Raw genomic sequence first — 14,822 nt, 5'->3', positions numbered from 1 at the left:
AGAGATGCCCAACGCTTGAGAGCGACGTGTGAGAGACTCATTTTGGCCTTATGCAACTGAAATGTTGGTAGTAATTTTTAATAATTTTGACTCGTTGTTGGTTCGTATAGCTCTATATTATGTGTTATGTTTTAAAGTCAGTAAACAAATAAGTTTTAAGATAATAGTTTTATTAATCAAGTAAAATAGAATAAGAATCAAAATTAGTAAATTTAGTTTATATTTAAGATGGCTGACAATTCAGAAGTCACGTCCTTCCTGGTAGAGATCACAAAGCTGACTGACTTCCTTCTTCCATTCTCTTCGTATTCGCAATTCAAAAAGTAGTTGGTTTGGCGTTGCCAACATCCCTCTGTGTTGAATTAAAGATCAAGGCGAATCGGAGGACGCCTTATCCTTGTAGACCTGCGTAGTACAGGACTGGTTAACTCTTCTAATCTTGATGCAGTGGAGTCTTGAAGTTCATCTTCATTGCGTTCAATCGGGTTTCTAGTTGCTTCAGAATTGGGACTAGTAGAAACGTCTTCAGTAGTGGGTTGAATATCATCAGGCTCAAAATTTGTTGGATATGAGTCGACCGTAGGCATATCTTCAGTAAAACGTTGCTTCAGCTGATTTGTGTGAGATCTTATCAATTGGTTTCGTCGATTTGTTTGAATTAGAACGTTATACAACACTTGGCCTATTCTTTCGATAATCACACCAGAACTCCAAAACATTTTGTTACGCTGGAATGTCTTTGCAAATACTTTATCACCTGCTTTGAAGTATCTTGGTATCGCCCCGTGTTTTTTGTTGAATGCTTCTTCCATAGATGAATTCTTCATTAGATCTGTTGTTGTTTTCGGTTTCAATAAATCCAAAGGAGTTGAAAGTTTTCTACCGATGAAACATTCAGACGGTGATTTACCCTCAGATGCGCTTGGATTAGGTGTAGCACGATACTGGGAAAGGAATACAAGCAAGTTTGCTTTGTCATCCGTGGAGTACTCGGTATATGATTTAGCTAGAGCTCTTTTTATGATGTCAACAAAGCGCTCAGCTTGCCCATTGGACTGCGGGTGGTAAGGTGGTGTTCTGATATGCTGAATTCCCCTTTCATCGCAAAATCTTTTGAAATTGGAGCTGGTAAACTGTGTACCGTTGTCAGACACAATTGTTTTTGGTTGACCATATCTGCTCACAAATTCGTGTAGTTGATTTATTATTTCAGTTGTTGTTATTGTCGTTATTTGCGCTACTTCTGGCCATTTGGAATAAGAATCTACCATTACTAAGTAATATTTACCTCGAACTGGTCCACCGATGTCTATGTGAATCCTCTCCAAGGGTTCATGTGGTACTGGCCAAGAACTGAGTTCTGTTTTTGTCGGAGATTTTGCAACGGATGCACAATTTTGACACTGTTTGACATGGTTCTCGATGTCAGTATCGATTTTGGGCCAGTAAACGTATGATCGTGCTATGGATTTCATGCGCTGTATTCCTTGATGACCTCTGTGTAGCTGTTTCAGGATCCTTCGTTGAAAAATGGCAGGAATAATAACTCTATCTAATGTCATAAGGCAGTTATCTACTATGGTGATGGTTTCATGTCGGTTGAAAAATGGAATGACATCTAAAGGAAGGTTCTTCGAAGACTTTGGCCAACCATTTTCAATGCAATTGAAAATTTTGAGAAGCGTAGTGTCTTTGCTTGTTTCTTTTCGTACCATGTTGAGTGTGACTGGCAGGTGAACAATGTTGTCTTCAAGAATGGTTTTTATTTCACTTTCGATTTGTGCCACTATGAAATCTTCTTCGATCTGTTGCTTTTGTCCATCGATGAGTCTTGACAAAACATCAACATTTCCAAATTCCTTTGTAGAAACATGTTGTATTTGGAAATCATAGCTCATAAGAATGAGAGCCCATCTCTGCAACCGGTTGGCGGTGTGTGTAGGAATACCCTTTTTTGAACCAAATATTTTGAGAAGCGGTTTATGATCCGTAAGAAGAGTAAATTGACGACCATAAATCATTTTGTGGAACTTTTTACATGCGAAAACGAGAGCAAGACCCTCCTTCTCAATTTGACTATAACGCTTCTCTGAAAGTGTGAGTGCGCGTGAGACATGGTATATTACTTTTTCTGTTCCATCAGGCATTTTGTGGAAGATTTGAGCACCGATGCCTACCATTGAAGCGTCTGCTGCTACGAAGATTGGAATTGTTGGATCGTAGTGTGTAAGCAGTAGGTCGGAAAGTAAAATTTCTTTAAATTTCTTGAAGGCACTTTCACATTTGTCGGTCCATTCCCAGCTAGTGTCTGCTTTCAGCATTTCATCAAGCGGATGTCGAAGCTGTCTCATGCTAGAAATGAATTTTCCATAATAATTCACTGCACCCAGGAAAGAACGTAGTTCAGAAATGTTGGTTGGTCTTGGCATACGTTGAATGGAATCGATTTTTGCTGGATCTGGACGAATTCCATTGGCATCGATTATGTGTCCAAGATATTTGATGGATGTCTTAAATAATTCACATTTTGACCAGTTGATGGTAAGGCCATGATCATTAAGACGTTTTATGACTTCCATAACAACGTTGTAGTTCCCGTGCAATGTTTTTGTTGCGATGTAGATGTCGTCAAGGTATGCAGCGACTCCATCAATGCCTTGCAAAATTATTTCAATTGCTCTTTGAAACAGTCCGGATGCTGGCTTCGATCCAGGAGCTAAACGATTCATCAAGAAGAGTCCCTTGTGTGTGTTTATGGTGAGAAGTTTCTTCGAATCATCATCTACCTCAAATTGCATGTATGCATCGGAAAGGTCAATGTTGCTAAATATTGTGCAATTTGATGTCTTAGCAAACATTTCATCCGGAGTAGGAATTGGATGAGCATTTGGTTCCAAGCAGTTGTTTAAACCTGTGGAGTAGTCTGGACAGATACGAATTTTATTGTTAGGTTTACGTACCACGACAATAGGTGCTGCCCAATCTGAGTGTGTGATTGGTGTTATGATACCAGAGTTTTCTAGTCTCTTCAATTCAGCTTCCACTAGATCTGCAACTCCATATGGAACATCTCTTTTTGGAATGTAAACGGGCTTGGAATCAGGTTTTAGCTCTAACCGCAATTGAAATTTGGTACAGTGGCCTGTTTTTGAAGAAACCACATCCGGAAACTTTTGCTGGACCTCTTTGAGAACTAAATCCTTACTCATATCTGCTGTGATTGCGTTGCAAATAGAGTTTATGGGTAAGTTCCAGTAGCCAAATTTTTCAATTAGGTCAATTCCGAAAATATTTAAACTGGGAAGACTTGTTACATAAACTGTAGCTATTTTTACTTCGTTCTTGTGCCGGATTTGTGTAGTGAACATGCCGATGAGTGGAAGTATATTTCGTGATGCATCTGATGCGCTGCGCTTACATGGCTGTAGATTAGGACGACCCAATTTAATCCAGTTTGTTTTCGAAATAATCGTGATGTCTGCTGCTGTATCGAATTGAAGTTTAATTTGCTTCGCAGATATTTCGACTGTGACAAACTTTCGGTCCGAAGTGTAGTTGCCAACACAATGTATGGTGCTATGCGGACTTGATTTTATAACATTTTGCCTGAAGGCTTGCTTTTTGTTGCTGTTGAATTTGTTGTTAGCGTTTTTGGGCTTTGCTGTGTTGGGCCTTGAGGTGTTAGGTGAATCCCCTTGTGTTTGTTTCTGGAAACATGCACAATAGCCATCCTTATGCCCTTGCTTGTTACAAATGTTGCACTTGTGTTGTGTATATGTGCAATCTTTTACAAAATGCATGGCACCACATTGCCAACATGGTCTTCTTGGTGCGTCGATACGTTTATGCTGAACTTTTTGATGATCACTAATGCTGTTGCTTGAAAATTGATTGCGAGTGTTTTTTTTAGAAGAAACAGCATTGATGGCTGTATCTTTTGCTTCTAAAAGGTGCGAATCACTTTTCACTATCAATATTCGTTGAGTCTCTGTGATCAATTTTTCTAGTGTTATTTCAGCATCTGTATCAAGCATTGTAAGTAATTTGCTACGAATGTCATTATAAGTGGATGAATTTAATCCAATTATAAAGATCAAACATTTAAATTGATTTGTCGACATGGCTGCATGCTTAAAATGCTCGCATTGCTTGTTTACTTTGCCTGCATAGGCAATAAAATCTTCAGCATCATTTTTGGTAATTTGTAAGCATTTGTAGCGAATGCTGAACAGCGATTCTTTCGTGTCAAACAGCTTCTTGAGTTCTGTGACTGTGTCCTCGAATCTAAGTTCTTGTGGTTTTCTTGGCAAGATACAATCTGCATACCGTTCATAAACTTGTTGACTAAGTCTACGTAACAACAACCGTACTTTCGAATCATCTGGAAGCGTTTTTGCATCCTCTTTGAAATGCATTTCGTAGCGACCGTACCAATGTGAAAAAGTGCTGTTATTTTCAGGCTCATACCTAAACTCGTGTATGCTTTTTCCAATTACATCCATCAATGCTTCTTGTTGTCCAGCTTGAAGTTGTTGCTGTGATGCCTGTGAAGCTTTGTTGGAGGAATTTTCCATTAGTTTGGTGAGCTTTTCAATTAGATGTTGTTGGCGCTCAGCAGCCTCCTGTTGCTGTACTAAAAGCTTTCCAACCACTGAATCAAGTGATGTAGACATGATTTTTTTTTTTTTTTTTTTTTGAGTACCGCGTGTAATTACTTTAAATCCTCGTCGCCACTTTGTTATGTTTTAAAGTCAGTAAACAAATAAGTTTTAAGATAATAGTTTTATTAATCAAGTAAAATAGAATAAGAATCAAAATTAGTAAATTTAGTTTATATTTAAGATGGCTGACAATTCAGAAGTCACGTCCTTCCTGGTAGAGATCACAAAGCTGACTGACTTCCTTCTTCCATTCTCTTCGTATTCGCAATTCAAAAAGTAGTTGGTTTGGCGTTGCCAACATTATGAATAGGCAAACCTTACTGGAGAGAAATGTTAAAAGAGCGGCAAAAAATATGGCGTCATTTTCTGTCCCTGACAAAAAAAACAGATGATGAACATAAAGTTTAAATTCTGCGCCAAAAATTACAGAATTAGCCACAATACTTCTAGCAGTGGAATCAGAGCGTAAAAAATCAAATGAAAAATCTCCATTTCAAAAACTGCTTCCAACACCTAAACTAAGGTCAGTCAGAAAAAAATTCAGCATTGTCTGAGGAAAAAAACGTATGGGCTTTATTTGGAGCACAGTTTCCTAATAAGGCCCAAAGGAATTTTTTTTTTAAACTAGGGAAAAAATATATTGAGCAGCTTTTTTGAAATTATGTTCCCATCTTATTTTGTATAATTAAACTAATTTGTATGATCCATTTAGTCTTCCTTGGTATCTAATATAATAAGGGAGTTATTAGGGAAAACATATTAGTTGGGTACAGGTAAAGGAACTGATGTTGCTTTGTCTCGCTAAATGTTTTAACTGGAAGTTCAGGGAGAGTTTAAACTGAGAGAAATATTAATAGTAAGTTAAAGAAAATACTAAAAATGAAAATCTAATTCTCTAATACAAACTGTTCCTACAATTGTGAAACATTTGAAGTTCATCTTGTCTTTACAGTAAACTTGTTTCTTTTATCTTTTTAGAAAAACATAATTGTGACTTGGTTGTCAAATATTCATTTGTTCAACATGTTTCATCACTTTGGTCTATTGCATGGAAACACAAAACAGTTATGTTTCATAAACAAGGTTAAATAATGAAAATGCAACCTTTTACTGGGAAAATTTATCTCATCCCTTGAAACTATTATTGAAGCACAGTGGAAAAATGTGTCTTTCTAAGTCAACAATAAAATATGATAACCGTTTGTTAAAATCGTAATGCCACCAATAATAGGTTTATTTCTAGAAGGTGGATAGTTTTAATTTCAATACCTGCATTTTACCTTTGGGCGTTCTAATTGCTCACCAATTTGTTTTAATACATGTACATGTATATTTAGTTGATTGCAATCGGTTAAATAAAGAAAGTTCCTGGAGTTTAATTAAAAAAATGGTTTGGATAATAAATCAGGGAGCACCACCTTTATTCTGTTCGATAGCATTTTTTCAATAATTCCATAAATTCAAAAACAATTTTTTCCTGTATTCAATTTATCTAATTCATTCTATTTGTCAAAGGCAAGAACAAATCTTTTGCACGACAGCTTATAACAAGCTTTAAATTTTGGTTCCAACTAAAAAAAGTAAAATACTCTCGCTCTTTGTTTCAGAAACAGAACCATTATCAACTTCTGATCTGGAAACCTAGCTAGCTGTCTCCAGTTTCGCACTCTAAGTTGGTTGAGGTCCTCTCTCACCTGGGAACGCCATCTGAGTCGTGGTCTTACTCTACTGCACTGTAACTCGGAATTGTATTCGAAGACCTTTCGGGCTGGAGCGTTGATGTCCATTCGGTCTACATGATCCAGCCATCTAAGCCTTTGGACTTTAATTCTGCTAACTAGGTCAGTGTCGCTTTACAGCCAGTACAGTTCGTCGTTATATCTTCTCCTCCATTCTCCATCTAGGTATGCGTACGGGACAAAAAATCACCCGAAGAATTTTTCTCTCGAAGCATCCTAAGACGCTCTCATCTTGAGAACCGGGATGAAGAGTGTCTTATAGATGGTGATTTTACATGCTCGAGAGAGGACGTTACTTCTCAATTGCCTTCTAAGTCCAAAGAAGCAGCGATTTGCAAGAGTTGTTCTTCGTTTGATTTCAGCGCTGGTGTCGTTGTCTGCATTAATAGCAGTGCCGAGGTAGACAAAGTCCTTAACTACCTCAAAGTTATAGCTGTCTATGGTGACGTTTTGTCCAAGACGTCGTCGTTCAGTGTCCTTTTTTGATGACAGCATATACTTGGTCTTGCCCTCATTGACCACTAAACCCATCTTCTTCGCTTCCGTCGCAATGCTCAAAAACGCTCCACTGACATCACGCTTTGATCTTCCAATTATGTCAATATCATCTGCGTATCCGAGTAATTGGATGGATCTTTGGAAGATTGTGCCTCTAGTGTTGACGGTTGAGTTTTGCACAATTCTTTCCAGAACGATGTTGAAGAAGTCGCATGACAGAGCATCGCCTTGTCTAAAACCTTTCTTGACATCAAATGCATCGGTGAGATCTTTTCCGACCTTGAAAGAGCAGCGTGCATTTCCCATCATTCTGCACAAACGGATAAGTTTGACAGGGATGCCAAAACTAGACATTGCTCGGTAGAGCTCTTCCCTATAGATGCTGTCATACGTGGCTTTAAAATCGATAAAGAGATAGTGGGTATCGATTTGAAGCTCCTGGGTTTTTTCCAAGATCTGCCGTAGTGTGAATATTTGGTCGATAGTGGACTTTCGTGGTCTGAAGCCAGACTGATAAGGACCTATCAGGTTGTTGACGAACGGCTTCAGACGTTCACATTATATGGCAGAGAGGATCTTATACTCGTATGAAATGTTAAGGAGACTGGTGCCTATGTAGTTGGCGCAGTTTAAAGGGTCTCCTTTCTTATGTATCGGGCACACTATGCAGAGATTCCACTCATCGGGCATGCTTTCTTCCGACCAAATTTTGCAGATGAATTGGTGCAAGCTCCCTACCAAGTCATCGCCTGCTGCTTTGAATAGTTCGGCAGCGATGCCGTCGGCTCCAGCAGCTTTGTTTGATTTAAGTTTAAATATAGCTATCTTCACTTCGTCAAGGTCGGGTAGACGGAATTGTTGATCTGCGTCGCCGAGGTTGAGTGGTTCTGTCTACCTTACAGCGGAATTCGGTTTGTCATCGCCGTTTTATAATTTGGAGAAGTCGTCTCTCCATATTCTCAACTGCGGTTCTACTACGATGTTCCCCTGATCGACTTTACAGGCTTTGGTTCGTGGCTGGTACCCTTGGGAGGTTTTTTTTACCTTTTGGTAAAATTTACGAAGCTTGTTCCTGTTGTGACATCCCTCTATGTCCTCGAGCCGTAGGGGCAGTTTAGTTTTTGATCAAAAACAAATAAGAGCAATAAATTCTAAAAAAGCAGTAGTAGATAATCCTAAAGTTTTGAAAAATTACACTTTACCTTTTTTAACTGTTTTTGCACAAATTTTGAGTTTAAAACAATTTTTTTCAAAAACTATGCATAGTTTTGACTTGATTTAGAAACAAGCTAATAAAAAAAGTGTTGGCTTTAAGAATATGTATAAAACTTAGTTGTAAGTACTACCAATATTATTTAATAATTGTTTTCCTTTTAACGTACATATTTTTTTAAATTGCCCCTTCCTCCTAAACGGGAGGAGATAGAACCCTCCCCCACTCCCATAGTAAAAAATACTTGCTTTTAACTGTTCTATACAAATCCGTCATTAAACTTTGTCGCCAAAGTTATCGTACCTATACTCTCCCCGAGGCGGCATCTCTGATGGCTGCAAGGCAATGTTGCCACTGGTTTTTAATGCTTAATGCAGGCAGCATAGGACTCCTTAAGAGGTTATTAGAGACTCGATCGGAAAAGGACATGGCAGTCTAGCCGTATAACGTCGAATCTTCTTACAGTACTTCCTTGTTTTGGCTTGGATCGGGATATCCGTAGCCGTACCTTGGTTACAAGGAGGTAGTGGTCCGAGTCAATGTTGGCCCCTCGAAATGTTCAGATGCTTGTGAGCTGCTATTTTAAACAATACTTTTTAACTATAGAAAATCATCTAACTAACCATCTTCTAACTATAAAAGATTCTTCTTTCACAAGAAATTAATATTTATAGTTCTTAAATACAATGTATTGCAGAATATACATAAACGATAGCTTTCTCCAGGTCCAATTTCTAATAGATACAAACTTATGCTTGATGAAAATATATAAGAAAAGATACTTATCTTATCCAAAAGATTTCCTGTAACACAAAATAATTGAACAAGGCAACTATATAAAACTTCATTCTCTGCTCCACCTAACTCATGCCAAATATCATTTAAAATAAAAATATAATCTTTAACAAAATTTCAAAACCTTAATTCTTATGGGCCCTTTTCTACAATGTTTCATTATTTAATATTAAAAAGTAGATATATTATTATTTAAAATATTTTTTTTTTGTTGTTAATTGGTCATGATTACCTTCCAAACATTGAACACTCAAGAACGATGAATAAATATTATTCTCCATTTTGAAACACCTGACAAAAGACTACTGAACCTCTTATAGTTATTTTTGAATTATCCATGTGCATCGTTAGTCAGCTAAATCGCCATTTTTTTATTTTTGTTTTTTCCTCAGTCTCGGTCCCATTCATTGTTAAAGTCTGTATATAGGTAGGTACCTATAGCATAGACAGACACCTTCGTCCGTTCTTATTTTTGTTTTGAAATAAAATATCAGTTTCTGGGTAAACACCACATGCTTTAAGTCACTATCCCACACTAGCAATCGAGTCGGAAAGCAAAATATTTCCATCCGCGAACATGGCGATGGCGCCACAAATACCAAAATTTTAAAAGCCTGATCATCTTGAGTGGTACGGATATTATAAAAATAGACTTGGCCAAGTCTGTGTGTCTACCTTTTAAATGAATGTACGTTTAAAATGTTCAACAATCATCGCAGACTGCTCTTCACTTCACAGTTCACGTTCACGTTCACACAAAAAAATGCACCAAAAGTGACGCATCACTGTCAATATGTTGTATCTAATAATGTTGTTGTTTTGGCCCTCTGTTTTACGTCTATGTCTACATCTACATCTTTCAATTTCAATCTTCCCGATCCCGACTCGATTCTTGTGGGTAGATAGGTTAGGTACATACATAGATGTGTTTTTATTTTTACAGTGAAGATAATCAAGTCTTCTGTAAAGTGCTTCCTTATCTGCCCCTCTTCTATTTCTTAAAAAAATATCTACATATTCGGTTCAAATTACAAGGTGAGTTCTATGTAATTATCCTCGATGTATGTATATTTCAGTGTTCTTGTGTGGTTGCTTCTGACGTGCATTTTGACGGTACGTCAGAAGCTAAGCAAATACAAAATTAACATTTAGAATGATGGAATGACAGTTTTCGCCAGTCAGACATCTTCGCTGCCGCCCGGTTGCCGCCGCCGCCGCCGCCGCGCCATGCCGTCACAACGCTGTCGCCGAGGACGTCAAGCAGTAATGGTCGTCCAATTTGGTCCTGCAATTAGCGTCGCTGTATGTTCAACAAATATAACGTTTGTAATGCTCAATAATTGATTACGCCTTGAGCAGAGTGTAGCTTTTTACCTCTTTTTATTTTTGGTCGGTGTCGACGACACGTTACGACGAACGCCAATACATAATATACGCTTGTGTCGCCGTCGCCGTAGCCGTATACCCGTCGCTTCGCATCTCTTTACGTCAACATTTAAACAATAACCAAATCAACCTGGTTAGCATTTTTAAGCGTAATTTACATTACTCATTGAGATTGAGAGGGTGACATGTTTAAAAGACGACTCAATTAGATAAACCACAAAAATAAGCGCAGAGGTTTACCCAAATTAAATTTATTCACCCTCTTGTTATTAGTTGTCCTCTGCTATATAGCTTCTGAACTTATTCTATAGTCTTAGAGAGCGCCATAAATACGACTTCAACGTTATCATCAAATGAGCAAATGGAGTGTAAATAGACAAACGCGATTTGAATGGAAATTAAAAGTGTCGACCAGGGAATATAGCAACCTACTTGGGCGCTTATGTTAAATGTCAACAAAGCGGATTAGTTGTTTAGACGCCGCCGCCACCTCCACCACCGCCTTCGCCATCGCCGCTACCGTTCAAAATTCGGAATCAATATTTAATTCAGCACCCTTAACAAATGATGTATGGACTATGTTGTTTAACTTTCGATGGGGATGCTGCACTTGTTTGAATACAAAGCCTATAAAAACAAACACATCTTACATCCTGCAGGCGAGGCGGCTTACAGAGCAGGAGCTCACCGTCAAAAACCCTTTTCATCCTTATCACCCTTTTTAGCTAAAAGGCACATGTTAACAATGCTCAGTGTTATGTAAACACCAACAAAACGAAATGCAAAGTTAACTGACAAATTCCTTAAATATACTTTTTGTGTGTGTTTTGTGTGTCAAAAAAATAACAACAAGGAGCTCTTGTTTTTTTTATTTGTTACTGTTTTAGTGTTACAAAAGCTTTTAAAACTGTTTTGAAATAAAATTTGAATAGATCAATAAATTAAATAAACATACATACTTGTAAATATGTGCATAATTATGTACATAAGTTCATATTTTTAATGGAAAAATATATTTTTTTCACTTTTAATAAAAAAAAACTTTTTTAATGACGAGAGGCCGCACAAGCCGACGGTATTTTTTAAAGTTCATAAATCTGCTCATTGATTTGTTCAGAAATAAAAATTCATACTTTCTTATTGTTTAATATTAAGGGTGTTTTTTAAAACGTTCTCAAGAAGAAATGAAAAATATATCTTTCAATGTTATTGCTTTGAATTAATATTAAGAATTAATATCTGAAAGTTACAGTTCCTGCCTAAATATTATCTTCAAAGTCGTCAATCGTCTCTGTGTAGGTAAGTGACTTCATAAAACTCCACAAAAACGGTCCAGTGGTTTTAAATGCACCTTATTCAATTTATTATAAAATGGCAAACCAAACTGACAATAAATCAAGTGACGGCCGTCAAAAATACTAATCCGGAAAAAAGTATTAACAGACCACACGTTTAAAAAAAACGTAGTCTAAGAAAAAAGCACTTTAATAATTAACTGTGTTTTGTTGGAAAATCTATCCATAGTATAGTAGGATTTTACACGAATAACAAAAACAATATTAATAGTATGAAAACTAGCGATAAAAGTTAGAGTAGAATTTTACTACGCATGAGTTTTTGACATACATACAAGTCTCGAATGGATCTTATGTGAGTTCGTTCTCAAATGTCAACACGATTGATATTGCATTTGTAACTCGATAGCTGTGTTCATTGAGTAGTTGTGCATTTGGAATCGGCCGTTTTCCATTGGGGAACAAATCAATCTGTTATTGTTGATATTATTTAGTTTTATTAATGAAAATCGACTAACTGGGCTTATTTTGCAAGCAAAAACAATAGAAAAGGTTTATCTGAGTTCAAATAAATAAATTGGGTGGCGCAACAGTCCGTTGGGAACCAGAACTGTTATCAGGAATGGAAGGGACCTACAACGGCTAATTTGAGAAATAATACTTTTTCATGACAACAATTACTCTTTAAGGATTTGTCAATTCCTCGCAAGAAGCAGTACCCGCGAAAATTATGTTTTTTTTAGATTAAGGTGGCACTGGCAGGGATTGAACCAAAGACCCCTCGCACGACAGTCCTACGCACTTTTTTTTTTTAATTCATTTTTATTAATTAATTCTTAAGACAAAAATTCATAAAACTAGCCTAATTATCCATAACTTACAGCTAGCTTAATGGTCCCATACGGACGCTCTAAGTTAAACTATAACACTTAGAACTAATGCCTTTTGGCCCTAAGATCTATTTTACTTCATTTAAATTTTATTTATTTTTGTATTTATTAGAAAATTTAAAAAAAAAACTAATATCAATATCCTTTTTTATTTTTTCTTACAAACTACTTAAAATAAGGTCCTTAAATAAAACTTAAAACTAACTTAAACTACCTATTCTACCTATAAACTACTCCAAACTAGAATAACCACAGAAGCAAATCTAACTATCTAACATTTTTTTTCATATTTTGTTGTCTTTTTTTTAATTTTTATTTCTTATTTATTTTTTTAATGTTTTTTTTTGTTCTATTATTTTTTGTATTTTTTTTTTTTTTTGTATTTTTGTTCGTGCCACTAAGCCTATTCTACTTAAAACTAAACCCTAATACTATTAAACAAGTATGTAAGCCGGCGAAGGGGTTTTAACCCATCCCGACTACCCACTATCAAGTGCCGATTGAAGCCACCAAAACTGGTTCTCCTGCTTGACCCTATACGTTCGGTCCCGTTCGAACACAGCCCTACTGAACCGAAGGAGCTCTGCTCCGCCTTGTGCCATGACGTCCCGATTGTACAGGAGTCGCCTATCCACGGTTCTTCGTCTGACGTGGTAGATTAACGGAACTGCTAATCTATCCTGTATCAGACCGCATTTGTCTAAAAAGAGGAGTGCCTCTGGTGGAATGAAGCCGCTCAAGCGTACACTTTCAAAATACTCGTCGTCAAAATACACTTTTAAAATACGGCCATGTAGCAAATTACCTTCACTCTGGGGTCAACCGACTGCTAAAAAACAGCCGTTTCGTCAGAGCAAAAGCTCCTCTGGCCCTGGTCAAAGCAGCATTTATATGTCTGTCGAAATACAAATACTGATCTAACCAGATACCGAGGTACTTCACTACACTTTTGCTCGATAATGGCTGCCCGTGAAGATCAACGATGACCATCTTGCGCCAATTCTTACACGTATCCCTCGTGGCCCTAGCCAACGGAGTCCGGAACAGAATTGTCTCTGACTTCTGGACATTTATTTTCAGTTTCCAGTCGTCGCAATATCGCTGAATCTTATCGAAATCACGCTGCAAGAGAATTCTAATAACCTCAACCTTTCGGGCCGTTCTGTACGCAATTAGATCGTCGGCGTACGCAATTGCCTTTGTAAGACTACCTATCAGATCGCTGGTGTAAATGCTGAAGAGAATCGGCGAATTCACCGCTCCCTGTTGAAGACCATTTTTAATTGAGAATGTTGTGGTAGAAGTTACATTGGCACTTTTGACAACAAACTTTCTACCGTTAGGCATATCATAAAGTATATACAACAATGGCTTGCTTATGCCAAGCCTGCTCAGTTTTAGGTAAAGACCCTCAAACCATACGGTGTCAAAGGCCTTTTCCAAATCAACCACAACAGCACCTGTGCATTGTTGTTTTGATTTATTCCGTTGGATATCAAAAACGAGTTTAGACGCAGCATGAATTGTGTCATGACCCGCCTTGAACCCGAACTGTTTATCCGGAATTATTTTGTTGTCCGCAGCCCACTTAGTCAGAGCCCTATTAATGATTTTTTCGAAAACTTGTCCTTTCCCTTTTCGGGAGAGGATGAACCACAGCGGTCTTCCAATGCACTGGATATTATGCATTATTCAGTGCATTATTGAAGAGCGTGGTGTAAATGTCAATTGCTTCCATCGGTAAATGTCTTAGTACAATGTTGGATATACCATCGATACCTGCTGACTTTTTGTTTTTTATTGAATTGAAGATGAGCTGAAGCTCAACCTTCGTCACTAACAATGGACTTGGTCCCGTTTGCTCGGCGATAATGGCATTTGCCAAGGAATCGTCATTGAACCGCATGAAACCGCGGTTCTCAGATCGCCAATGTGTGAGGTAAAAGTTATTAAGTAGGGCTCTGTTTTCCAGTTCGTGGTTGGGGCGAATGCTAACATTCACCTTGTACACTTGCTGGAAAGCAGCTCCAACTGCCTCCACTTTTTCCTTCGGATCTTCAATTATGTAAAAGTCATCGTCAAAGATGGCTTCTTCTGGATCTATTTGCGCTGTCCTGAGTACGTCTCTGTTCTCTTCAGTTCTTTGGAGTTTAAGACACGGAAGGTCATTATCGTTTTTTTTCCTGAATATCGCATATCCTGAATAACGCACTAACCACCATGCCACGGGTACTACTTTCTTTGAGTTTAGATTAATTAAATATTTTTTGTGTTTCCACCGCACAAGACGATTTAAAAAAGATTACGATTGACAGCACTTTCTAAAATGCAATTGGTGTTTCGAT

The 14,822-nt window shown here is 37.5% G+C and overlaps 1 protein-coding gene across 1 annotated transcript; it reads right to left on the bottom strand.

Moving 5' to 3' along the window:
• Positions 1-362: 362 nt before the first annotated feature.
• Positions 363-4,673, bottom strand: LOC129950514 (uncharacterized protein K02A2.6-like). The gene has a single exon (XM_056062447.1). It carries the CDS (start codon positions 4,671-4,673, stop codon positions 363-365), a length of 4,311 nt encoding a protein of 1,436 aa, XP_055918422.1.
• Between the last annotated feature and the right edge of the window lie 10,149 nt (positions 4,674-14,822).

The sequence above is a fragment of the Eupeodes corollae genome, chromosome 3 (genome assembly GCF_945859685.1).
Source record: "Eupeodes corollae chromosome 3, idEupCoro1.1, whole genome shotgun sequence".
NCBI classification, from domain to species: domain Eukaryota; kingdom Metazoa; phylum Arthropoda; class Insecta; order Diptera; family Syrphidae; genus Eupeodes; species Eupeodes corollae.
Note: the sequence above shows the minus strand (reverse complement) of the source record. Positions and strands in the feature narration are given on the sequence as shown.

Excerpts from the sequence above, each read along its gene's own strand:
- LOC129950514 (XM_056062447.1), bottom strand. The coding sequence starts at position 4,673 with ATGTCTACATCACTTGATTCAGTGGTTGGAAAGCTTTTAGTACAGCAA.